Genomic DNA, 27,628 nt, shown 5'->3' with positions numbered 1-27,628 from the left:
ATATAAAAAAGGAATATCAAAACAAATGCATCATTGCTACTAATTATGCCTACAATAATAAAAACAATATTTATATAGAAATAGGTTTTGAAAATTGTTTATAAAAGTTACAAAAAAATATATAAAATATAAATTTTTATTATTATTATTTTCGATATGGAAAAGTTTCAAATATATATCGATTTTTTAATTGGCTTATTAACCAAGATGAAAGACAATTTATAAGATTTTTCCACACTCAGTACAGCAATATAATAAATATTATTTAAATACAAAATAGTGATTTCATAATAGAACTTCTTCACTTAAACATCATTTTATTTACTTACTGCTATTATGTGTTATAAAGTTGTTACAGAATATCAATTACAATAGTACTCTTCTTAAAGATAATTAAATTAAATTGATTCTGAATGATATAGTTCATTGGAAAAATAGAAATAAGTTTTATAGTAAAGTTATAGTATAAAATTCAAGGCACTTATGCCATCCAAAATAGATGGAGCAGGAAACATCACAAAAATAGGAATAAGAAAGGAATGTAAAAAATAAGTTTTTTTAATTAAGTATAGTTATAAATATCCTTACATTATTATGTAGTATTCAAGAAGATTTTATGTCAGAAAAAGTCAAGACATTTCAAAATAATTATGCGCATAGTTTTTCTTGCTTAGCGTAATTTTGCATTTTGTCAAAAAATATATGTTAATTTTAACATGGGCGGAATAAAAAATATTGCACTGTAATCACACTAATAATTTTAGTATATTTTTATCTGACCATATTTTTTTTAATTTACTTCTATGGTCATTTGTTTTTTTTTTTATTGAAACGGAATGTAGAGCATATTAGTGTGGGCTTCAAATAAATATTTGTATGCATTTTTTAATACTGATACATTTCAAATGGGATGTTTTTTTTAGAGATCTTTCCAATTAATATATTACATAGGTTATTTTGTTTACATTTTTTTTTTAACTTTTTAAATTAACAACGAATATTACAACCATTTAGTTAGTTAAAATAGTAAAAAAGTTTTTCTACGCGAATAAATTTTATATGATGTGCAGTTAGCAACAAAAGTCTACGCCCACAATCAGATTTAATTAACAAGAAACTGCGAATTATTTTCTAATGTAGTTTAATAATCATAGATTGATCCTTAACTTTAATATTCGACAAGTTATTTAGCATTTGTAGTTGTTGTAATAGACTTTTTTTGCTGTCTGCTCAGATTGTACGTATTATAATTGTTTTACAACAATGCTATTTAACTGATATATTCTCATTAGTTCTAATAAATAAAGGAAGCATGTATGAACAAGTACTACAGTTGATCTCTGATTAATGTTGGCAATATACTGATACTCTAAGGGTCAATTTCCACTGAAAGAGATAGAGCACCAGCGGCCGTAACGTAAGGGCAAGTTTCTGATCAGCCTTGCTATCCTTTGCCTTCAAACGACTGTAAACTTTTGCAACTGTAGATAGGATTCATAATCATATGCCATATAAAGTCGCTACCGGCCGCTGTTTTTTAAGTGTGAATTGACCCATACGGTGCAAGCATAAAGAGGTCACGTATATCGCGTTTCGTATATAGTAGTAGAATCACATATCCGTCTCTCCAATTAAAAGTATTATTGAATACTTTTGTCACTGATAAGAGCTCTTAACACAATGAAACTGTTAGGCTACTCAAAGCACCAACGTATTTGAGGTCAAATGATTTCATTTTGTCAGTTGTTTTTAAGAGTCGTTTCCCGTCTGGTGTGCAAGCGCTTTAAGAGTCACCTATTCACTCTTAAAGCGCTTGGACACTTGATATTTGACAAAAAAATTGTATACTATATACGGATCCCGATGTGTATTTTTCCTTTATCACGAAAACAAAAATGAAGGTGATTGAAAATCTCATGTGACGTCACTTACCAGTACGTTTTTGCTAGCAAGTGACTAGCTCCTATTACCACCAAGAAGATAAAGAGCACTTAAGCATGGTACTTAAGTGCTTTTTATATCCTTGCATTTTCAATGATATGATTAATGAAAAATACGTATAAATCTGTCTGACGGACCAAACAGATTATTATTAGTCAAATACCCTTTTGGTAGAATTATGACGTCATACAACTGTTGCTTTACTCTTGATCTCCCTGTTTCCATTCTCTATCAGAACGCAGTAATACGATCTCTTCCTCTGAATCTGTTTCTGACGGCGGCAAGTCTTCTTCATCAAAGTAAGGTTTGCGTACGATATCTGGAAAAGAGGAATATAGGCCTTATTAACTGGGTATTAAGATAGATTTTGGGGGATATTGAAGTTTTTAGTGAAATTGTTTATTACACAGTTAAACAGATTATTTTAGGAGGAAGGTTTCCATGTATAATAAAACTGATCAATAGTCCTATTACTATTATGAACATCAAAGTTTGTATGTACGTATGTTTGTGTCAAAAACCACTGAACAGATATAAACGAAATTTGGTACACAGACACTCTATGTCCTGGATTATCAGTTTTATCCCGATTTTATGTCTCTTGAGTTCATTTTCGATTTATAGCTGGATTGGGAGTAATAACGATTAATGATCGTAGTACATAAAGAACAAATAATAAATAAGATAGTTCACCATAAGTGGCGGTATCGTCACACAGCGGCCGCTTATCGTCGCTGGGTATCTGCGTGAACAGGTACTGGCGGCGCGAGTCCTTCGCCTTCTCGCGGCAGCTGAAGCACCACGCCGATACTGTCACCACTGCTACGCCTATCACACCTGGGTAGGAACACAAGGATTTAGACTGGATGTCATGGATGAAATTGTAAGTCAGTTTACTAGGCCTTAAATAATACACTTTTAACATGTTTTTGTTTAACGATTCCTGCTGTTCGGAGATTAATCCTTGTGTTTCGGGAGGTTTCAAAAATATTTCAGTCACACTCACAAATACACCTAAATTCAGAACAAGCAAGCAAAGCAAGCGTGGATCACAAAAATGCTTGTACTACGCGGGGTTCGAATCCGTGATACGTCGCGCACAATGGCTTTGGCGTGGATTAGCTCACTTGAGAAAAAGGGAGCTCACCACCAGTAACGGAGTATAACTAGATTTTCATAGGACCTTTGCCCGTAAAATATGATGTTTGTTATAATGGTACTAACCGGCTAACATGACGAACACGAGCCTGGGCATCCCGAGCACGTAGTCGTCTCCCTCCAGTTTGAACAACACGTTTGGTGTCACGTTGTCCTTGCTTACCTGGAATATTTACAAATCGTAATTATGTTAAGTAAAATCTTTACATGTAAATTATGAGTAAGGTGGACTCTTAAACTACTAACTTGATTTTGGTCAAATTTGCACGCTATGTGCACTTTGGAAAGTCTCATTTTAAACAGTACCAAGATCGTCACGTCAGCTAGTGTGAATAAAATAATATACAGCTGGGCAATACGTCCAGATTATCAACTACTACAAAAGCTTGCATTTATAGCTCACTATTTTTCACCGCGCTTTAAGCTCGTAGCTCGTAGCTAACATGAATTATTATACAACAAGACTGCATTACCAAATTGAATCTTATGCTCTAAATAATACTCACTAATTATTTCTAGTTTACAATTATTATTTGTAGTCCAAAGTGACGCAAAAAATATTAATTCTGCTACTTCTACCACCCTTTAATTAGTTTCACCTGTAAGTTTGAACTAGAATTTAACTCACTTCGAATGGTCAGAATTTTTTCTTTAATTTGGTGACAGGGCTGGCTATCAGTAACCAGTTGTATGGATGTATGTATATTTGTAACCGACTACTTTGAACTTGATTTTGACCCACGTCGAATTGTCCGATTTTTTGTTCAATTCTGGCACATGACCGGGTGTCTTTAACAAAGTTGTCAAGTACTCACCACAATACGTTTCTGCTTAGTAATGTACCCGCTGAGGGCGGCATTAACAAACACCTCCTTAGCTTTGTACTCTAGTGGCAGAGTCAACACGTAGCGGCCATTAGAATCGCTCTCGTTGGTCGCTACCGCCATCTTAGACCCGATAGGATGCACGCTTACTGCTACAGAGGGTAGCGGGACGCTGTTGTGGTCTAGCGTTAAACCTGGGGAAAAATAATATAATCTTTTGACAAGTTTTTTACAACTTTGTGTAATGAGTAAGACAATTGATAATTGTACATGGGTTGAGTGTTCTTAGATCTTTCATAAAAATCAGTCGAGCCATTTAAAAGTTGTGCGGGGTAAAAGCATTTACTGTCGGGGTTTTTTAAAAAATTACATTTAATTTTGTTAGAGAAACTCACCGAGGTTGTTTACCTTTATTTAAGTACCTAACCAAATGGCTATCACCATACAATATGATCCATTAAATTATATATTTATACAAATAAAACTTATAAGCAAGGCTTTGCAAAAAATCAACAAACATCTTCTTAACGTCGTATCCTTTCAAAACTTCAACAACGGAAGCCTAAAGCATTATTATCCTTATTACACCTACCAGTAACATACACGACGTTGGGGTCCTCTTCCACGTGTACCTCCGCGAAGGTCCCGCCGGGCACTGTGTCCGTGTTGAGGCGGCGGAGGACGATGTCCTTGTTCTTTAGGACACCGTCAACTACCGTCCACGTCAGCATCTGATTCAATGGATAGGGTTTATACAACGTGTAACAGAATAAACGCAAGACCTTGAAAGCTGTTATTATACTCATCATTATGAACAATTTTTACTATGGGTTATTTTATTCAGGTACATTTTATCGAGACGTGCGCACGGGAGAAACACGCTATAAATGAATATCACAACGCTGTACTTTGAAGTTTTTTAGTTTTTATGTGATGTATTTTTCTCTCCGTCTTTTTCTTCACAGTGTACGTCACAGGCCCATAGAATGATACTTAATAGCGACTTTTTAAATAAGATTCTTTTAGAAGACAATTTAAGTAAAACGATTAGCCGAAGAAAAATGAGGCCTTCACATAGAGCGAGTATTTTAAGATATTTCTATAAAACTTCTCCCGCAGTAATATTCTTAATCTTTGTAACGGGGTATTTCATTTAAATCACATGTACAAGGCACCCAGACCCATCACACATACAATAGTGGTTTTTGCGTGGTGAGATGACCACATCATTATCAGATTATTACATTTTTGTTTTTATTACCTGGTCGTGATAGTTATGGCACCGGACGATAACCCGGTAGACGCCGGGCGGTAGCATGATGCGGTAGTGTGCCTGGTTGCGGGTCACGCGGTACTGGCGTTCGATACCCGTGATGGCAACCACGGCGTCACGCATCGGCATGCCGTCAGTACTCTTTATGTAGCCCACAACACCTGGAATGGAGAATGAATTAATTAATAGAGTATTTGTATGTTTTGGTTTTATCAATACAAACACGGACACGGACAAATATCAATTTCTAAATAATATAAGCTAGATGAGACCAACGGGCTTGCATTCCGGAAATTTGCACAGAAATGAAAAAATAGCCTCTTTTGAATGAAAAAAAAAATCGCTATTAAACTCACATAAATTTTAAAATTATAATTTATTTTGTTTTTCTTCTCTTAACACTTGTTGGACAACCTATGGCATCAATGTGCGACATCTGGTGAGCCAATGTTACAGTTGTAATTCATACGTCATCAATAATCAAAATAGTAGTGGTGTGATCTCTCTGGGCTTGTATTATTCATTTATCTGAATAACACCGCCCTGTGGACTGAGTGCTAAGATTCATATTGAGGCAAGAAAGGTGGGTGTCCATGGGGATTACGCGCCAAAACAATAAAAGGAGAAGAATTAGATAGAAGTTAAAGTATTATGGTTGAACCTAGTTTCTATATAAGCTGAACTTACCAGTATTAGCCAGCTCAACAAACTTCATAATCCCTCGCAGATTATTCCTCCAGACCCACGCTATCTCCTCCTTCACCGGCATCTTGCAACAGCTCAGGCCAGCCGATATCACCGGCGTGTTATACCTCTCGTACAACACATCTATCAGGTCCCCATGCTTCACCCCATTACTCCTGCACTGGTACTTCTCGTTCGCGTCCCTGCTATCCTGGTACGTCTGAGCGAACTTCTCGAACAAACTCTTCGACATTTCCGGGTAAAAAATATCCTCGGAACCTGAAGAAAGTTCTAGAATCACATCGTACTTCTCTGATTCAAGCATGTTGATAAACGATTTTTCTCGCGTATAATTTGAAAGTGGGTTCAAATCTTTTTTTGTTAGATAGCTGTATAGACTGTCTCCAAATTCCTCTTCCAAAGCGTCGATATTGCAGTGGTCTGTATCATCGTATTGTTTTATAATTTTGTCGGATAGTATGTCTATGTTGGGTATGAAGTGTAGGACGGCGTTTTGTAGGAGTCGCTTGTGGACGGGTTCGCCGATAGTGTATGCTGTGGCGATGTGACGGGCGAAGTTGATCAGCATTTCTTGGCCGAGGGGCTGAGAGCCGTAGAAACTACTGCATATCGCGATGTGGAATTTTGTTTCTTCTGGCGATCCGACCTGGAATTAAAATTATTTTTAATACATAACTAGTAATCGTTTTACTTGTAATGGGAAATAATATACTGTGATCAAAACACAACATTGTTCTATTAAATGCGCTATTCTTAGCACGCTCATACAAAGTCTCTGGCCTTATCATATTTTCGTCAATCGAATGTTTCTATGGCAACTGATAGACTTCGAATACTATAGAGCAAATGCCTATGTGACCTCCTCAACCCAGTGATCTGGACAACATGTTACTCCTTAGTCAGACTGGTTGTATGTAGTGGAATGTAGAAAGTCTGACACTTTCTACATTCCTACAATTTAACGTGGCTTCCGAAACACGGAAGAACTCGTTATGACATGGATGGTCAGCAATCCACTGCTGAAGTTTTAGTTTAGCTACGAGCTCCTTTGTTACCCAATACACCTATTTATCAAAATCAAGTCGACATAAAAAAGGTTGTCTACCTCATCAGTGATCTTCAGCTGGTGGAAGGTGGATGTCCGGAGGCTGTCCCCGGCGCGGAACTCCGCGATGTTAGAGAAGCGGTTCTCGAGCTCCGACAGCGCGGCGTACAGCTCCAGCCGCGAGTGGTATCGCGTGTTTATAACGTTGTCCAACACACTGGTGATAAAGAATCGGGAAGTTTAGTATAAAGTTTGTTTTGTGTATCTGCTCCCCGTATACGTCTTCGTAACTTGACACTTATGTGCGTTCAAGAGCCAGCAAACACGTTGGGCATACTCGCGATTTTCGTGTCATATCTGGTCCCGTATTATATAGTCTTCGTAATATAAACTCGCTAAAATTGATTATATTTCACTGCTTAGCAATTTAATACAATAAGTGTTATCAACGTTTTATGTCAGGTCACAAAGCAGAATTTAGTTAACATAATTCAATTAAGTGCATGCAAAACTTTGTTAATAAAAAGAAACAATTGTGACCGAAACCAATAAGTCTACACGGTTAAGTTTTTGTACGTAAACTTCGTCTCATCAGGAGAACTATTCACTTAAATTTGCATCATTTGGACGTCTGCGTGAAAGGGCTAAATATTGATTTTTGATGATTTAAATACACTTGGAATAACTGTCACGCGAATTTTAAGTAAATTATGAAAAGTTCTGACGGAGCGGCTTCCGGAGTAGTGTTCAGAATCCACGAAAAACAGATTTCCGTCTCACTCAAAATGTGTTCTTACAAAAAAGAGTTAGTATATTTATTTCCTTGCAGCGTACGTGCTATTTAACTTTAGAGTCGCATGCTTATGTGTGGAACATGCAGAAGTTAACAATATTTTTTTTTGGGATTCGAACCCACTACAGCAATATCTAAAAAATCAAATTAATTAAATGTTATTAACAAATTACAGTTAGTGCAAAAAACAACACGGTTGCGTGCATAAACAATTTATTAATAAAATGTTATATATAGTGTTATTTACATTGTGACGTACACTAATATTAAAATAAAAACTAACGTTAGAAAGGGACAAGAGATTAAGAATAAAAAAAACATAGAAAATGTAAAACAAATGTTCTAAAACTATGGAGCTGCCATTGCAACTTAATCTCAAAAAGACTATCTTTTAAAATTGAGTTTGTTCGAAAATTGTTTGTCATGTAAAATACTTTGAGTTTTGGTGTTTAGGCGCCTTTAAACTATTAAACGTTTGTTTCCACTTTAGAATTGATTAAGGAAAAGCGAAACGGCTCCCTAAAATTTGAGACAGGGAAAAAATCTAAACAGACTGGACGGAAGGCACCTAAACAAATCCATAAAAAAATATTACAAGAGAGCAATACTAAAAAATAAAGCTTATAAAATGACTAAAATCGTTTAGAAATAATGTTATTATATTAATAAAAAATTACTGGAATACTCAGTATCGATAAAAAAGAGACCAATTCAGACTTTGCCGATTAAAATTATTTTATAAACGTCTTTTTATAGACAAATAATTAAAGTAAATTCGATTGCCTTTAAATTTAAAACGCTTATAGCAAATAAAATTACATTAAGAATAAAAAATAAAAATATAAGTACTAAAAATAAGCCAAAATACTAGCAATGTGTAACATGATGCTTAGAAGGAGTTATTGGTCGGGGATATTGAATAAGGAATGGCATGGAGACTCTATATCGCACAAAAACAATTTTGAACAACTGAAAAACGTGCACAAAACGCAAACAATTAAAAAAATACTACTTTCATAATATAAAATGACATTCCTTATTACGTAATCCCGCAAAACATTCACATTTGCGTGCTTAAAAGAAAATAATAATACAAAACACAGTACAAGCGTCGTGAAGCGAGTGACAGAGTATATTGAGCCTTATCGTCACTGGTTTAAGGTCGTAAACTCACCGGAAGTCGTAGGCCGATGACCAGTGCTGGGGATCGTCCGCCATGAGCGTGAAGTTGACGCTGATCGATCCTGAAGCTGGTACTGTCACTTGCTCTGTTACGCTTTCGTAGCTGGAAATAATGATTTTTAAATTAGCTTACTATAGACTAAAATATTACAGGCCTGGGCCCCAATTCCGCAATTTACAATGGCCTATGAATGACTGGAAAATTCGATTAAATTTGACACTATTCGTATTCCCCTGAGCATTTTGCCACCACAATAATTGGTAGTCAATTGCATTGACAGTGAGTGTTCCGCCCCGTACAGAATTTCCAATTCCAAATTACCGTGGCAAAATACATCACAATACAAATCATCGGCCATGGTAAATAATAGCAGAAATAGGTTCCAGAAGAGAGAGAGAGATGTGGAATGGCAGTAAAGGGTTTTTCTAATACAGTGGGGCAAGGAAATGTATTATATTTCAGAATTTTGATGTTGACTTCCAGTTTTCACACAAGAGGGCATTATACTCTTGTCGAAGACAGCTCATATTTCTTTTTCCATTTTTCCGGGAATCGAACTCGTTACAGGCTTGAGGAGCCTAAACCATGAGCCTAGTTATCTTCCGTTCGGCAGGTAATCCACAAGCATTCAAATCATATGCACATAGAATGCTCATTATAAGCGGGGTTTGAAACCGCGGAAATATAGGGCGTGAGGTAACAAATGTACACACACACATACACAAACACTCATATTAGCGTATTAATAATATTGGTATGATTCTAGGGTATCTAACACCACGTTACAATCCAATCGGCCGTTGAGAAACACGAAAATGACTAACCCTTCCTTCATAGCAGTGACATTGTAGGTCCCTGGCTCGAGCAGCCGCCAGTAGTCGCCGTAGCTGCCGGTGTGGACCATGTGCGCGATGCTGTTGACGCGGATGGTCGCGTTCACCAGCGGGTGCCCGATGTGGCTGTGGACGTAGCCGTGGACGCCGCGGTGGACCTGAGAGGTAGGAAGGCATGGGGAAATTTATATTAGATGGTTTTATTTTGATAGTAACTATCGTGAGAATGATTCACTATACTGTTTACTAACGCGTATTTATCGGGGTAGCCGGGGTAGCGAGTCTACTCGCGATCCCGCCGCGTCTGCTCATGTTTAAGGACTCCGGTTAGGTCCGAAACTAGTCGGGCTACCCCAATAAATACGCGTGAGTAAACCGTCACATTATTTAATAGGTGGTTTTACACGAATATTTAAAACTAGCTGTTGCTTGCGATTCATGTCATGATGTCATTCGCGTGGTCAAAAGATATATGTTAAGACTTTTGTTGTTATACACATATTTTAAATTTTCCCTCGCGAAGTAATTAAGAAATAGGGATAAAAGGTAGGCTATGTTCTTTTCTAGCTCAAAGGTTATATGCATGCCAAATCCAACTCCGGTCAGCCGTTTTTGCGTAATTGAGTAAAAAACGTCCAAACATCCACACTTTCCATTATTTTATAATATTAGTAAGGATAACGTGTTGAATCAATCAATTAATCAATAGGGAATTTGACGAACAAAATCTGTAGTAAAGCATCGGTCCAACGTAGGCCGTAGGCATATGTAGGGCGACCTACACTGCGTTTGCCGATTCACCACTCAAAGACTCGTATGCTCTAACTGCCATCGGTCTTTTGATAGACATGGCTCACTGCTACTCAAGGTTGCGAGTCATACAAGGTATGTCGGTCACTCCAATGTGTTGCACGTATGCAACATGCATTTATTTCATGGCTTGACGTTTTGACGTTAATTGTAAATTTAACCTTATTCCCAACACAATAGAGTTACCTGTTCTATGAACGCCAGAAGCGCCTCCCTGTTATCCTCCCAGTAGGTGGGCAGGTCGCCAGGGGGCGGGAACTTGAAACAGCCGAGATCTAGCATGATCTCGAGACAATGTAAATTGGACCTTATTCCCAACACAGTAGAATCTATTACCTGTTCTATGAACGCCAGAAGCGCCTCCCTGTTATCCTCCCAGTAGGTGGGCAGGTCGCCGGGGGGCGGGAACTTGAAGCAGCCGAGCTCTAGCGTGATCTCCATATCGTTGGTGTATAAGTAGTTCCAGTCCTGCATGCCGCCCGCTAGTACGTACCTAGAACATTTTTGGAACTGGTAAAAGTACTTGATACAATTAAATCCTTATCATTCATTATTTTATATTTATAGAAAACTTTTAGACATAAAGACATACCAAAATTGTTTACCTATAAATGTAGCACAATCATTTGTTCTGTGTCTGGTGTAATTTATCAATAATATGTATGTATTTAGAAATATATAAGTATGTTTATCAGTTGTCCAGTAATTATAAAACAAGCTTTGTTGAGTTTGAGGCAAGATGGCGTTGTGTGAAAGTTGTGGAATATTATAAATACCATTTAGCACCATTAGTGATGCCTTCAGGGAAAGTTTCGCTGGGTACGTTCTTACATGGTTCCCCTAAGTGCATCTTGTGATGTGCCTGAAACAATTAAGTTTAGTTTAATAGTAACTCCAAATGTTTATGAGAATTGAGAACAGATGTGAATAGTGTCAATTTTTGTCAGTCCATTTAATGAATAATAATGTACACGCTTGTTATCTTGTATCAAACATAAATTGATAAAATAACAGTGAATGGAACATACGCGTAACGTCACTTCTTTTCTTTCTCTTTTCGTAAATTTTTACGAAATCGTTACGACACGAACCTCCATTATAAACTTCAAAGAAGCGTATCTTTGTAAATTTCTGCCGTAAAGCAAAGAGATGCTAAATTGTCTACTTACATCGGAATACGTATGAGCAAGATGCAAGAACACAGGGTTGTCAGGCGTGAGATATTCATGACCGCTTCTCATTCCGGGGTTGCCATCGTACGGATAGTTAGCCACTAGGGCACCTCCGTGCAGGTTAGCTGACAACACGAACGGTTCAGATAACGACCAATTCATTACTGCTATCGTTTCCGGTTCTGGAGACGAATTGTCCTGAAAGAAGAAAAATGCATCATTTTACATTTACAAACATGGCCTCTCTTACTGATCAACATACTTATTATTTATTTAATATCATACATATAAAAGAGTCTGAGTGATATTTATCATATTACCCAGACTCAGAATAAATAACTACGCTCCTCACACAAATTTTCTTCTATGTAGAAATCGGACTTGGTATAGCAGAAACTGTAAGGGCCACTTTTTAAATCTATTTCCGACCTATTTGCATTCAAATGTTAAGTTTTTTTTATAGCATTGTGGAATTTAATCTTTTTGTTGAAACCCCCTTTCACAACGAATACCTTCGCTGTTAATTTTTTAAATTTAGTCGTGATAATTACCGCCGTGTCGCCAAATTGATCGGGGAAATTTCTGTTGAGATCGACGTTGTTAGCATTGCCTCTTCCTTTTAGACTGCTGAAATCGCCTGGAATGTTACAAAATGTTTTGCGATGAGATTTTTCTCCACCAAAATAAAATTTCCTGTAACTAAATAAAATGTAATGTTGTAAGAAAAATTCGAGACGTTGGTGCCACACCAACGATGCTGAAGTGATGAAGCGAGGCAGGCCACTTGACCAGACGAAGTGACGGAAGGTGGACTAAAGCGGTGATAGAATGGTGGACAAAGCAAGGCAAAAGAAGCCTCGTTCTTCCTTCAACAAGTTGGGTCGATGATATAGTTAGTCTCGGGTCGAGTCTGGGTGAAAGTTGGAAGGAGTGGCTTATGCCCAGCAGTGAGAGGACAAAGGCTGCAGATAATGATGATGATGAACTATTAACTAAAGTCATAAACACCACTTACCGACTTCAGCCCTCTCGTAGCCGTCGGGATTCATGCTGGGCATGAGGTGTATCCTGGTGGTGTTGAGCATGGTCTGTATCCGAGGGTCGCCGGCCACGTACTGCTGGCACAGGTACTTAGCGAGCAGAAGGAGGAGCTCCCGCCCGACCACCTCGTTACCATGCATGTTCGCCACGTATTTGAACTCCGGTTTACCTGTCGAGTAGGTAATATGTTTGCCTTTAAAATGACGACCCGCAATAAGGAACTTAATCTTTGTGTCGTTGGGGGTTTCACAAATATTCAAGTCACATGCACTAAGATACCCAGAATCAGGACAAGAATTCGTGGATCACATGAAGCTTGTTCTACACAGGGTTTGAACCCACGACATGTCGCGCACTGTGGGTTTAGCGTGGTAACTTGCAGGTAACGTGCAGTCACAACAATTAATGTGATCTTTAGTATTATTTTCCTCCGAAGTAGCGCAAGCAGCGCCCTTTTTTGTGACTGTACATAAATTTAACTAATTATTTGCAGTAGGCAGTACAAAAATAGTTAAAAACGTCGCTACGATGATTTGCGGAACTTATAAGGCTCGCAAAACATGTGCATTGCGTAAAAACTGGCAACAGAATACCCTCATTTTTTGCCTCATATCGTAGAAAATGCATATTAAGTACAAGCCTAATTGTAACTCGAGCCAATCCTTAACCAAACTATATAAGTAATCACACATACCAGCCTTATGTTCTCCGGGATCCTTGGTCACCTCAAACACATACAGCTCCCTGCCCTCAACCGACTTGCCAATACTCCTGAGCCTGGTGATGGCCGGGTACTGTTCGTGCAGCTCTCGCAGGTAGCTCTCCATCTTCGCGTAGTTGTGATGCGAGAAGTCCACTGCGGAAATACCGTCGATGTCGTGACGCGCGCGCCTTTCGTGCACTGGAGATTTGCCCGTTTGACGTTAGATGGTGCCGCCATTGTTGGCGGCCATGTTTTTTTGTGTGGTGTTTTGTTTTTTTTGGTTCTATGTTTGGTGAATGTTTTATTCCAGTCAGGAATTGTGTTTTAGAGACTTTAATATGTTTTTTATCATGTATTTTTTTGTGTTATTTATTGTAGGCGTATCGCTGTTTGTATAAGTTTTTATGCATCAGCATGCGTAAATTTAAATAATGAACTTTGTATACATTAGTGAAAATGTGTTAAAAACGTCCACAAACACGTTTCAATCGTGTCAACTGTTTATTTTTCTTATAAGTGAAAAACTCAAAAAGAATGCTGATTAAAACAATTCCGCCATGCAACATACCGGTACGGACAGTATTTAAAATAATTTTGAAAAGCAACAGATGAGTGTTCGGTCTACAAGGCTTTGTGAAGAAGTAAGGTGGTTTATGTACGGTCTACGAAACAAAAGCACATATCAAAAGGGCAAATCAACAGCGTACAACAGAAAGGTATGAAAATAACCACCACCAAAAAAAGTAAACCAATAAACAATGCACCCAAAAAATTAACGCAGAATAAAAACCAAAAGGCAATCAACCAATCCAAAACAAAATAAAATATTAATAGTTGTAACAGTGAGTTTTGTTATTATACAGCTTATAAATCTAATATTTAACATAAGCAGTAAGAAGCAAGAAAACAATTAGATATATAAAACAATAGGCCTCTACTGAAATCTTATTAAATACAGAAATTCCAAATTTTCCAAACTCCAAATTCATTGAAAATTTGTTGCACTTTTTAAATCAGGCTTATACAATGTGTATCAGAATAAAAGCAAAACCACGGGGCCATTGTACTCGTAATTTTAAACACCTTATATTATTGGAATAATTAATAAATTGGAAAGCTCCATACATAATATCTTGGCGCACGTCTCGATAAAATGTACTAAACAGCAAAAATTTATTGAGTTTACAGTATTGCTCTCACAGTAAAAGTGGTTGACAGCTTTCAAGGTCTTGCGTTTATTCTGTTACACGTTGTATATCAAGTTTAGACAAACAAAACTCATTGTCAATAAATATATATATACAGAGAAGGTATTAATTAAAACAAATCATTAGATAACGTTTACCTGTGACGTTTATTGTTCATATACAACGCCAAACTGGCCGATCTATGCACAAGTACATACATCATACATTTTGGTACAGTCGTTTACAATTAATTTGAAATAGGGTAACTGAGAACTATTAACATTCAAATTAATAGAATTAAAATATCTAAATCCCACGTTTTTAAATGCCACTCCATTTTAATTTTATCAAAATCGGTCCAGGCGTTTTTATAGTTTTAAATTGCATTGTCATCGGGTTTGAAGCTACCTTGAAAATTTCAGCTTGCTAGCTTATCGGGAAGTGCCTCAAAATTCAGTTGATCCAACCGGAACGACAAACAAAAAAGTGAGTGTATAAAAACGTGGGAATAATAAATAAATATTGTAAAAGCAAATAGGAGCCCTTTATTCATCATTTATTTTTATCAGATCGAGCTGTCTCACTTGCTCTTAATAAAACGACACTAAGAAAGAGTGAGATAGAAATATCTGGTAAATAAGTGAAATTTAAAAATTAATTAATTTTAATATTCAACATTAATCAGTTATTACATATGTACAAACGTGGTCACTCTTTTTCGGTCTGAAATACTATAGAATTTATGAAATAGTATTTTAAATATTTATGCCTACTGGTACTAATTATATTCAATAACCTTTCATTACTATCTGTGCAGTTTTTCATAATTATGTAAAGTACCGTAAAAATGTTCATATCTATAAAATCAATTCACTTATAATTAAAATATACACAACCCAATTCTTAACTTTAAAATCACAATTAATTTTGAGAATTATTATTTTTAATTTAATTTAAATAGTTTAAGAACATTAGCGAGATCAATTTTGAGATTTTTGTTTACTAACCATTTAGTTGGCACGTAAATATACTAACAGACTTTTATAATGACTTTTAAATATACAGTCAAAGAAACGTGAACTTTTAATTTCTGTATATTTCTCAAATAAATTAGAGTTTTTGTAAAGTTACGTCCACATTATTTGAGACCAATTCTTAATACAATATTTTTAAAATAGTATAATTCATTTTATTTTCGTCAATCATACCGTGTTCTGAAATGTACTTTAAGTAAAATAAATAAATAATCTGATCGTTAATTTGTCGTAAGTATTACAATATTGGAACAATAAGACGCAGCCTTACAATTTTTAACTAACGAGTCTTTATAATGTAACGTTTACTGACAAAATGTAAATAATACCAATACATTCAAATGAATACTTTTTCACTGGTTTAAAATTCGTTTTCTCCAACGACCAAATAATGATTAAGTTTCAAATTTATCATTTTGCTTAGACACTACATGAGCAAGACAATTCAAACCATATTCCAAAAAGAATAAAGTACATTTTCTAATAAAAACACCTTAAATTATAAAATTCATTAAAACTGGTCAATAAACCAATACATAGTTAATTAAAAATAATTTGTTCACGATTCACATTTTATCGAACCAAAACCATGAAATATTATCGGCACTTGTATTGCTTAAATTCCTAGATAATCTATTATAGACTTTATCGTTAAAGATTTAAAGCACATTTTCAGTTTTCTTACCAAAAAGTACATGATTGTTAGTTTAGAAGATTTTTTGGATTATTCACATAGTAGTGTGGCATAGAAGAAATATCAGCACTCAAATTCTCACGATCTACACGCAAAAATAGTTCTTATTGCGGTTGCAATAAATGCAACATTTAGCCGCTACGGCCTACCGCCATGTCTTAAAGAAATATTATTCTGGGTTTAAAAGAGATGTGCCGCTCTTAGCCCCGTATCGCTACTCGCTCGTATTCCATCACATCATCATTCCCCTGCCCTTATACCAATTATTATTTGGGGTCGGCGCAAAATGTCTTCTTCTTCCATACCTTTCTATCTGACGCCATCTCACAAGAAACACTCACACTTTCACTCTCACACACTTGCATCCATATCGTCTTTCACACAATCCATCCATCCTTTCCTTGGTCGTCCTCTTTCCCTATATCCTTCCACGTCCATACTCAACACCACTTTCAAACGCCCTTTACATACCTCCCCTTACATACTCATTTCTTACTCTATCCACTCTCTTATTCCACATCCGTTATAATATTACTTTAAGACGTGGTAGCGGGACCCCCGTACTATTAAAAGTTGAGTAATTGATATTTTCTCCACAAAATGATTACGTATAAATGTATTTATGATCTATAATAAAGACAAACAAATTTACACGAACGAAAGGTTTCATGACGACATAGAAACACATTAAAGTTATTTGGTGCTTGTATATTTTTTTCTTTTTAAATTTTGTTATAATGATTTAAAGGTAAGGCATAAACCCAGTCCGTGTAAACAGGCCTTAATCTACCCTTGCGGAATAAGTACCTCATATTGGACCATTAAACTAATTGGAACTCATTGCACTTAATGTCTATATTTACACTATTGATCCATCCAAATCCATAGAGAAAGCTAAAGATGAGAAAACTTGTAAATAAAATGAATATTTAGACTTATTAGTCACAAAAGAAGTCTCAGAAATCTATTAAATTCAATAGAAATAGTTTATGAATTGATTTTACTTTATATCATTCAATAAAACTATTGTCTTCTCAATATTTCCTTAATATACGGCATATAATAGAAAACCATGTGAAATTATATGTTAGACACGATTACTACGATAAATAGTTTATGAGCACCAGCACCGAAACGAAGACTTCGATTTGTTATGGAAACGTGAATATTGTAATTTATAATACGACAAATTTATTTATACCTTCATTTATTTAATCAGAACATCTCTGAGAGACGTATGAAAAAGTGACAGCTGTCATTCACTGCTGTCATTAACTGGTGGGGTTAGATTTAAATGTGTTCTTGCTTAGCCTCTGTATAAATGGAAAATAAATCACCCAGTATTTTTATCAGAACAACTTTTTCTTAAGAGAGGCATGCAAGGCTCTTTTAATTCAATTATTTACCTTGTTGTCTCCATAACGATACGCCGACGTATAACGAATACCCCAAGAAAAAGCTGTATTTCCAACATTTCAAGATTTCAGCTCAACATCACCGGTATAAATAAACTTGTTGTATTATAAATATTATTATTCAAGCCTCAACCAGTACGACAAGCAAGAGGTTGACGACCAGCACCGATAAGTGCGTGAGGGCGGTGACGGCGGAGTTGTCATGGTAACGCTGCGACTTACCCGCGGTGAGGAGGCGCGGGCGCCGGTGGACCGTCATGTTCATGGTGACCGGGATCGACTGGTTGACCGGGACCGTTACTAACGTGAATGGAGGGATGGAGTAGCTGTCGAAAATAATAGTGAGTCAGAGTTGTTCAGACCTTAAACCAATGTGATGTTCTCAACAAGGCTGGGTTGTTTTATGTCGAAGGCGTCGAAGCCTTCTGAAAGATCGGATGCTTTCGTTATTGAGGGTATCCCGACATTTAAAAATGAGGAGTTTATAATATTCATAAATTAATTAGATAATGAAATACCAGCTACAAGACAAATGGGAAAAGGTATTCATGTCAGTTCAATGTGACATTGATTTATTCACATTATGGAAAGCGCCAGAAAAACTGCAGCTGCTTAGAGTTAACTTGCAATTTAGCATTCGTTCACGGAGTTACGCAGCAGAGGCCTGCGAACGACTTCAATCTGTGCTTCCTACCAAAATGGAACGATTTCAAGCCTACTTTCAGAAGTCCATCGCTAGTAACCAGTAGCAGGTCATAAGTAATCGTTAAATGACGGACTGAGTCCTACAACTTGTAAGACATGTCGCTGAACAGGAAGAGTTCTGCTATGAGACTTCTATGTGGTAAGGTTAAGTGTCGATATGGTAAAAATGTCAGTAAGGATTACTCACCCGGGAGCGATGACAGTGATGTTGTATTGTCCAGGGAGCAGCATGCGCCAGAAGTAGCCGCGCTCTGCAGTGCGGACCGTGTGCTCGTTCCCATCCACTTTGATTTGAGCATTCTTAAAAAGAACCAGGTGTGAAAAATAATAATAATAGTATTAAGGGACATTTAGGGTATTACCACTATGCACGAAGTATTGCAACTCATTGCCGACACAAAATATTGCTGTTATGTTTACGTTATATAAGAAAAAATACTTTACATTTGGGAAAGAAGTCAATTTTAAAATTTATTATGTCGATAAGCAACCTGACCTGGTCTGGTACCCATAAATAAAATTTACAAAGGTCCGTATGACTTGGTCCATAACTTTTAGACCAGTTCAAAGTTTCACTAAGCATCAAAAGAATGTCACTAAGCATTTCTGTTATTTGGTTAATCTAATTTTGATCATCTTGCTCACTTTTTAGTGATTGTCATCTTAAGTTAAAGAGCAAATGGGGAAATTTCATAAATACAGTTTAGCGAAATTTTATGATTGTGATGTATCTTATCAGAGGCAATTAAAAATGATATTATTTTCAAGGTAAATGTACAGTTACCATTTGATAATATTACCTAAGACCTTAAGATGGAGTAAATTATCACTAAAGACCCTGCTAAAAGGAAACATTCAGTACGTTATTCGTTTAGGCATAACATGCATTTGCATTAGGTTAAGTAACCTGTAATGGTAGATTAGTGTGATAATTAAATAAATAAATAAATGATAGGTCTACAAATGTTTATGAGACAACAATCGATTTTTTCTCTAAGGAGCTTGTCCTCACACTTAGTCCAAGACTTACCTACAACAATTAATAGCTAGATTTTTTTAAATTAGTAATTTCCAATTCTACAGGGTGGAAGAAAGAAAACAGGCCTTTTACCTGCAATAAATTATCAAATTAACGCCTACCTTAACAGGTTCACCAGCCTCATCAACAACGACCCCTGTGACTCCGATGTGCGCCTGCTCCATGAACGACATCATCGCATCTCTGTTCTGATGCCAGAACTTCAAGAGTTGCGACGCGGGGGGGTACTTGCAGCAGGACAGCTCGAAGGTCACCTCGAAACAGTTTGAATGGAGGTAGTTGTAGTCTTGCATGCCACCTGGAAGAAGATATTTTGGTAAGGAAGATGGTCATAAAGTCGACAGGAAAGAGGAATAGTAAAAGGAAGTCCTTATTTGTCATGCTACCTTGTTAATTAGAATTTAGAAGTAAATAGCCCATAGGCATTACAGATCATCATTTTTAAAATTCTAGATGGCTGTAAGAATGGAATAATGTATACTTCTGCTGAACAGAAGTTATTTCGTGATTTGTAAGCTTATCTTCCATTTTAAGTAAAAACTTCATTTGGCGTGGTTTCAGTCATTTTTTTTCCAGTGTCAGCTATTACAATTTTTTAATTGCTTTAAAAGTTAAATATCTCATCGAAGTAAAAGAATAGAAGCTTTGTAACCGATCAGAAAAGAGTTCTTAATTGAATGAGGAAAATTTCACGTTTTTCTCTTACCACGAACGGCGTACCAATTGGCGCCGTTAACGATTCCTCCATCAAAGCTTTCTGGTGGGCAGGCGTCGCCGGCCTTCATGTCATCATTGTGAGCGACATACACCGAAGCGAGATGTTTGAACAGGGAGTTGTCTGGTGTCAGGCTGTCCACACAGCAATCCTGTCCCGTACTGTAAAGGAAATCGAGTAAAGACTCGTTTAGACAAGGCGAGGAATATCTTTCTATCTCTATTTCAGAGATGCGCGATCCGCACAGAATTGCCACAAAAATAAATATTCTTTATGATTAACTATAAGATCGCTATTTGGAATTATTTAATCAAATGTTTCGTGCGAGTTAATCCTTTATCGTGAGAAAAAGAGCTTAGATTTAGACTCAATTTTTTAACAAACCTGAAGACTGTAAGAGCTCGACATTTCCACAAGATTCGAAATAGCAAAATGCACGAAACAATAATAGCATTAACACTTATTACGTCTTTAGAATTGTGGATAAACCTTGACATTCACTGGAGACAATCAGTCTGTTTTTGCCGCACAATTGGCTAACGTCGTTTGAAAACTAATTTGCCGGACACTATTCTTTAAGTAGCACTGTTTCCTACCGTCTACACACTACATGTGAAGTAAATACTCAGTAAATATATATGTAATAAAATATTCCACAAACCTGCTATCATCGTATGGGTAGCTGGCTACCACAGCGCCTCCATGCAGGTTGGCGGACAGCACAAACTGCTTGTTGTTCACCCATCGCATCAGCGCCACGGTCTCAGGCTGCCGCCCTCCATACAAGTACTCGTCTTCGTTAGACCTGTTCTTATCGAACTGGTCCGGGAAGTCCCTGTTGAGGTCCACGCCTTTAGCATTGTGCCTCCCAACGAACTCCTTCAGAGATTCACAGTTATCCTCCTGCAAGGGCAAAGGGCATGTTACCCTACATAACATGAATAGATGTTACGTTTATTACACGACAAATTTCAGGCTAGCTCTCCTAGCCAATTTCGATGGCTTATCATAGCAAGTATCTTTACATATACATTTATTACTATAGATTTATATCGCGAAATGTATTCGGCAATGGCAGCGCGGAGTAAATAATCACATACGTTTGACAAAACGCTTTCGTCTGTCACGTTTTGATTTACTCCAAGGAGGTTGAGATCGGATAATATTTTTTGTTGAAAAATAGGATTTTATGCATAATGTTGTTTAAATATTCAAGAAATTGCGAGACAAAGAAAACAGATTTAAAATTGCGAAGTAATAATTCGTTTTATGAATATGTACAGTTACTTTCTATCACGTCTACGGTAGCAAACCGTAGTGAATTAAGTGTTACTCAGAAGATCGACTACTACGTCTGAAGTAATAATATGATTGTAAAAGCGTGACAGCGCAATACAAGGCGCCGGTGTAGAGAGGAATCTCTCTTTCTCACCAGCATCAACACTGCTTGGAGAAGTGACGCCAAGCGCCCAGATATTCTTGAAGTTGAAATAACAGTATTTCAATAACATGAGAGTTCGCAAATTACAAACACATCGTACGAGTACATAGCTACTGAATGAACTTGATAATTGCATCGATTAGCGAAGTACAACTACATACAATTATTTCGCTTACACTTCAATTAAAATCAGACCTTAGCTTGTGGATGCGAAGGTACAATATTGTGTCAATTTTAACGTACGTAGGTGGAAAGTTTTAGTGTTTATGTATGCATTTATTAAACGTCTCATTATCATTAAAGTGAACGACCTATTGGACATGCAACTGCAATAATAATTAAATAGATTCAGCCAAAGTTATCGCACAGCTTCTTAGCTAGGAGGTCAGAGGTTCGCAACCTGGTCAAGAATAGTTTACTTAATATTCCTAGATAAATTGTAAATAACCTACAGCCAAAGAAATATTAAATAAGCTATAGTCGTTCCTTGAAAAGGTATTTGAGAGAAACTTTTAAAGCTTGGTTAGCCGAGTGGTTTGGGTCACCATACCGAACCCACAGAGCGCGATGCGTCGCTGCTTCGATCTCTGCGCAAGAAAAGCATTCGCGTAATCCACGAATGCTTGTCCTGAGTCTGGGTGACTTTGTGAATGTGCCTTGAATGTTAGTGGAACCCCGCGCGGTACAAGGATTCGATTCCTTAATGCGGGAGTCTTTTTTATAGATAGAGAGATTGCACTGAGCTAATAAATGATCAGATTCATGACACACGGTAACTGACGTTAGTGCAGTAACTTGATCCAATTACAACGTTGATAAGCTAAACTACGGTTATGTATAACTGTAGAAGCAAGCACTCGTTCAATTTGTAGGTGTTAATTGGAGAACCTACAAGTAAGTAAATCAAACAATCGTCGTGTTTACTATTCAGCCGTACCTCTATTTTCATAGCGTTTACCTTCCATTGGAAATACGTTTGTTACTTTTAAAGAAGTTTTGAGTGTGAACTGTGAAGTATTTCTTGCACACCTTGACGACTCTTCTGAAAAAGGGCCATCACTTATTAAATGGTATATTATAGATATATTATATATATATATAGATGTTTTGACATAATGGCCAGTTATAAAGATAACAAATACTTAATAAGTGATGGCCGTTTTTCAGAAGAGTCGTCAGGGTGTGCAAGAAATACTTCACAGTTCACACTCAAAACTTCTTTAAAAGTAACAGACGTATTTACAAAAAATCTCAAGTAATGTATTTGACCACGTCGCGAACCTCTGATCTCCTAGCTAAGAGGCTGTGTTTTATTTAATATTATTTAATCTGTCCATTGTTATAAGAACCTTTTGACAGACCGTAAAATTTATCAAAAAGCTGCAAGACTTTGGTCAACTAAATGTGATAGTTATACAATTTTAGGCTGTAATTCCGCTCCCAAACTTTTATCAAATTTCGAATATCCCAGAATGTTCTAACGAAAGCGTTATGAATAAGTGTCGGTCTAATATGTCTGTCTCTACATTCTACTTAATAACAACAAAGACAGAATGACACCTTAGGTAAACATTTCTTGAATACGGCTGTTAGAATCCTTATCGGCGAGGTATTTTACATATTTCTCTATGCGTAATGTGGACATAATTTACTAAACTCACGTTAATTTCATGGTGAGCTGCGCATGAAATCCGCATAAGCGTACAAGGTTGATAAAATATTGTTTGTTAATAATTTATGGACTAAGTAAAGACATTAGAGGGTGGACCGGAAGAACGTCACTATAGCATTAAAAAAGAAATCTTGAATTGTACCAGAATGACTTTCTTTTTAGGTAAATGGCCATAATTCTGCTAAAATTCATTGTATTGACAGCGAGTGTGTTGGCGAAATGCTTAGGAGAATACGAATAGAGTCAAATTTAATCCAATTTCCATTCATTCATCGGCCATTTTAAATAGCAGAATTGGGGCACTGACTATACATTTGAGCGATTGGACAACGGTAGGAGAAATGTAACTTGTTCACAGGCCCATAACCTATTGCTTTAGGCAATTACGTGTGGAGTATAAGCAGGTTTAACAAATACTCGTAATTTAAAACAATAATAATTAAGAAATGTTGGTTACGTAACGTAAGAGTAGGTTTGTCAACGAGTTCATTTTGCGTAATATTCAGAAATGTTTACGGATGTGGGTGCAATTAAAAAGGTATACTTAATACAGTTATGTATATTTCAAGTTAATGAGGTATAGAAGTCTGTGGGAAAACTGCCCGCAGCGAGAGGCTAAAGACTAAATAATTCATCATTCAACATACTTTCTTAAAATTCGCGTAAGGGATGTGATGCGAGATTATTCTCGCCCTATTTATGTCAAAAACATCAATATATGTAAGTAAGAAAGAAATAATCACGTAACAAACCAATTTTCATCTTAGTTGCGAGAAAAACTCGAAATAGTGAGACGAAGTACACGAAGCTAGAAGGGAAGGGCCCAGAAATATATGAACAGCTATTGTTTTCAAATGATGGCTTAATATCAAAGACACGGTAGACATGAGCGCGGATATATGAAAGTATCTCAAGGTCGAATAAGGGCGGCGAGAATGAAAGGCTGCCAGTAACTACTCAGCAATATGACTTTGTAGCGCAAGTATGGTCTCGTTACATAACTTTACATTTACTAGCTGAGCGCGGCGGTTTCACCCGCGTTTTTCTCTCGTTATGTTATCGTTATATTATTATAAAGCTGAAGAGTTTATTTGTTTTTTCGAACGCCCCTAATAGCAAAAACTAATGGTCCAATTACAAGAATTCTTTCAATTTTAGATAGTCCTTTTATTGAGCTTATAGGCTTTATATCATCCATAAGAGCAAAGCAGCAATGAGTTGTTTCGTTTGTGTTTCGTCATGGAAGTGTGACGCGTATTACAAAATAGAATGGCATCTGTCTTAAGGTAGGGATAGAAAACCCTCAAAGAGTTAAAAGTAGAGATATTACTATGGTAGGCTTAGGCTGTCCGACATAGTTCAAATAAGTTAACGTGCTCATAAAGCCAGCAGGTATAGGTCACCCGTCAAAATTATCCGTGCGCGACATGTCACCGATCCTGTCGCGTAAGACACGCATCGTGTGATCCACGAATACTTAAAAGTTTACATAAACCCCCATGACGGAAAGATTTAACTCGTTAGTAATATGTCTCTAGAATACCCTCCTAGAATATGATGCTAAAATGTTAACAGGCTATCACTAACTACATGTTAAATAGGTTTTACATGCAACTACAGTAAACAATGAAAATATGTTAACAATAGTTCAGCTATTATAGAAAATGTGTTCCAAACTCATTTGACATTGTATCTATGATAATAAAGCCTATTTGCATATCATGCCAATCTAGTTACAGGCTTGCGATACACTTTATTGTACATATAATTATTATGCCATCACCATGCCACACAATGTTTATTCAGGTGGCTTTTTGTAATTTAAACAACATTTTTGCTTTACATCCACTTGTTTTTGCAATTAAATTACGTAATTTAAAATGTAAAAGAAGTAGAATAATTATCAATTTAATAAGAACTCCTCTACCATCTACGGATTAAATTTGTGCATTGTATTATTGTACTTTCAGTAACTGCCCTTCATTCATATCTTTTTCATTCAAACCAGTCACCTGTTCCTGGACTTACTCCATTTCTTTATTCACTGGCTGTCTCAAGCCATTACATCTGGCAGGTTGTTAAGAGCCTATGACACTCAAATAACAGTACTAGCTTTATATTGGTAAAGAAAGTTTAATTTAATTTGTAATTATTGCAAGAGATTATCTCCCACTTTACCTCCTTATAATATTAGTTTTGACCTAGAAGCCTTATCCTAAAGCAATATTGTTCCTATGGAAGAAAAATGCCACTCTATGCTGTCATTCTCCAACAATCATGATAATGACTATACAATGTATTGGTAGACCACAATTATTTTGGGCTATTATTTTTATGTAAGGTATGTAAGTCAGTATTAACATTCTGGTTTTTGTTAATAAGTTAGACAAGTAAACATGTTTTTTTTTAAGTTAGATTTCTATATTATTCATGGTTAAGGAAAATTATATCAAATAAATTCCAACTAGTTTTATACTAACATATGCATATTATTAATGGGTAAAATATTCCAGTGATATTTTTATACAAATTCTAACAAAACATTTAGATTTATAAATACAGTTTATGTTTAATTTAATCTAAACTACAGAAAGCAATACCAATAACAATATACATATATTTTACTAAATTTGAACCAAAATTTTACCGAACTATTTGACTATTAGAACAAATGTTACATTGCAGATGTAAACTATAATAAATATTATGGGGGTCTTGACTATCATGACAAATATCTTTAAACAAAATACTAATTTATACAAATACCAATCTTAGACAGGTTTTCTATTCAAATCGATAGGTAAATAACTTAATTTATGAAATACATGTTCTAATAATTGAATAAGGAAATTCTCATTGTGTGACAAACACTTTGAAATATTATGTAAGACACTCAAACCAGTTGCAAACCTGTTCAAGTGTGATCATGTTTTGCACTGGTTTATTAAGATTACATTCAATTTATTGTAATACTTTAAAATAGCTCAAAATCTTACCACACTGCTTTCAAAACCATCGGGATTCAATGAAGGCATCAAATGTATATCCGTCGTATTCAAAAGCCGCGTCACCCGGTCAACCTTCCCATAGTTGGCCAACAAATATTGGGCCAAATATATCACCAACTGTCGCCCAACAGACTCATCACCATGCATGTTGGCCACATACTTGACTGACGGCCGCTCGTAGTGCGGTGTGCCCACACCCTCAGTAATCTGTAGAACATACAGTTGCCGCCCTTGCACCGACTTGCCTATTGAATATGATTTAACAAGATCCGGGTAAGTCGTCTCCAATTCACTGATTAACTTCACTAAATCATCGTATCTCGTATATTTGAGTGGCACTAGGAAATGCTCGTCGATCTCTTCGATAGATCGAGCGGCACAGTTATCAATAACAAGCGAAAATAACACTAAAACACACGCGTTAACGAGTAACATGTTTGCAGCGCTACTGAGAGCTAGTCATGTGCGCGAGGGTATTTACCGAGGGCAGTCAATACAGAAATGTAAACACTACTTTATAGCCGTAAACATCGTAATCGGCGCGACGTTCAATGTGAATTAATATAAAAATGATAAGAAAGCTAACAGCAGTAGGTATTCGTACGCCTTGACAGCTGACGCATTGATTCTGTCTCTTTGTGATGGTGACGCAGATCATATGGTATTGCCAACCTATCACTAATATTTACCCTATTGATACGTTTCATTCAATATACATAATGTATTATTTCAAAAAGCGAACGGTTATGCATTATCATAACTATTCATAACACACTTGTGCACAACAACACTTTGATTCATCTACAACAAATAATGTGACTAAATGTGCGTTAATAGCAATTTACTTTCTTTAATGAATATTTAACGCTACAAAAAAAAATTTAACGTATTTGAAGGTAAAGTAGAAATTACATTTCTAAGTGGATCAAGATATTATCGTTATCAATAACGCAAAAAAGACGTTTATGGTATTGTAAACATTTCACATAGTACAAATAATTTCCCCGATTGTTCGGAATTTGCTTGACGCTGGTATTGTTTTATTTACTTTGTAGTTTGACGTGTCAATTCGCGGCGTTTCGTTTTACGTATCGTGCATTGTCCATTGACATAAAATATGACTTTTAATAAATACCGTTGGATAACTGTTGTGCCCATTTCTCGATTGATATGGATGCCCAATCTATTATTAGTTGTTTGCACGATTCACAGAAGAGAACTAGAATAGACAATTGAT

The 27,628-nt window shown here is 36.2% G+C and overlaps 1 protein-coding gene across 2 annotated transcripts; it reads right to left on the bottom strand.

Annotated features, from left to right (window-relative positions):
* Positions 1-759: 759 nt before the first annotated feature.
* LOC113502763 (carboxypeptidase D-like) lies at positions 760-27,028 on the bottom strand. Of its 2 annotated transcripts, none has more exons than XM_026884435.1 (22): positions 26,380-27,028; positions 20,932-21,173; positions 20,262-20,431; positions 19,657-19,853; positions 18,704-18,816; positions 18,034-18,137; positions 13,473-13,679; positions 12,753-12,947; positions 12,289-12,374; positions 11,735-11,935; positions 11,342-11,427; positions 10,902-11,058; positions 9,747-9,913; positions 8,914-9,024; positions 7,007-7,163; positions 5,884-6,547; positions 5,185-5,357; positions 4,516-4,654; positions 3,915-4,117; positions 3,166-3,262; positions 2,635-2,778; positions 760-2,260 (listed from the first exon to the last, which is right to left on the bottom strand). In XM_026884435.1, the coding sequence occupies exons 1-22, from the start codon at positions 26,824-26,826 to the stop codon at positions 2,142-2,144; spliced, it is 4,179 nt and encodes a 1,392-aa protein (XP_026740236.1). In that variant the 5' UTR covers positions 26,827-27,028; the 3' UTR covers positions 760-2,141. The 2 variants fall into 2 exon arrangements, with proteins under 2 accessions (XP_026740236.1, XP_026740237.1); XM_026884436.1 differs by having other exon boundaries at positions 13,473-13,634; positions 26,380-27,027.
* Positions 27,029-27,628: the final 600 nt, after the last annotated feature.

This window comes from Trichoplusia ni, chromosome 18 (genome assembly GCF_003590095.1).
Source record: "Trichoplusia ni isolate ovarian cell line Hi5 chromosome 18, tn1, whole genome shotgun sequence".
Lineage (NCBI taxonomy): Eukaryota > Metazoa > Arthropoda > Insecta > Lepidoptera > Noctuidae > Trichoplusia > Trichoplusia ni.
Note: the sequence above shows the minus strand (reverse complement) of the source record. Positions and strands in the feature narration are given on the sequence as shown.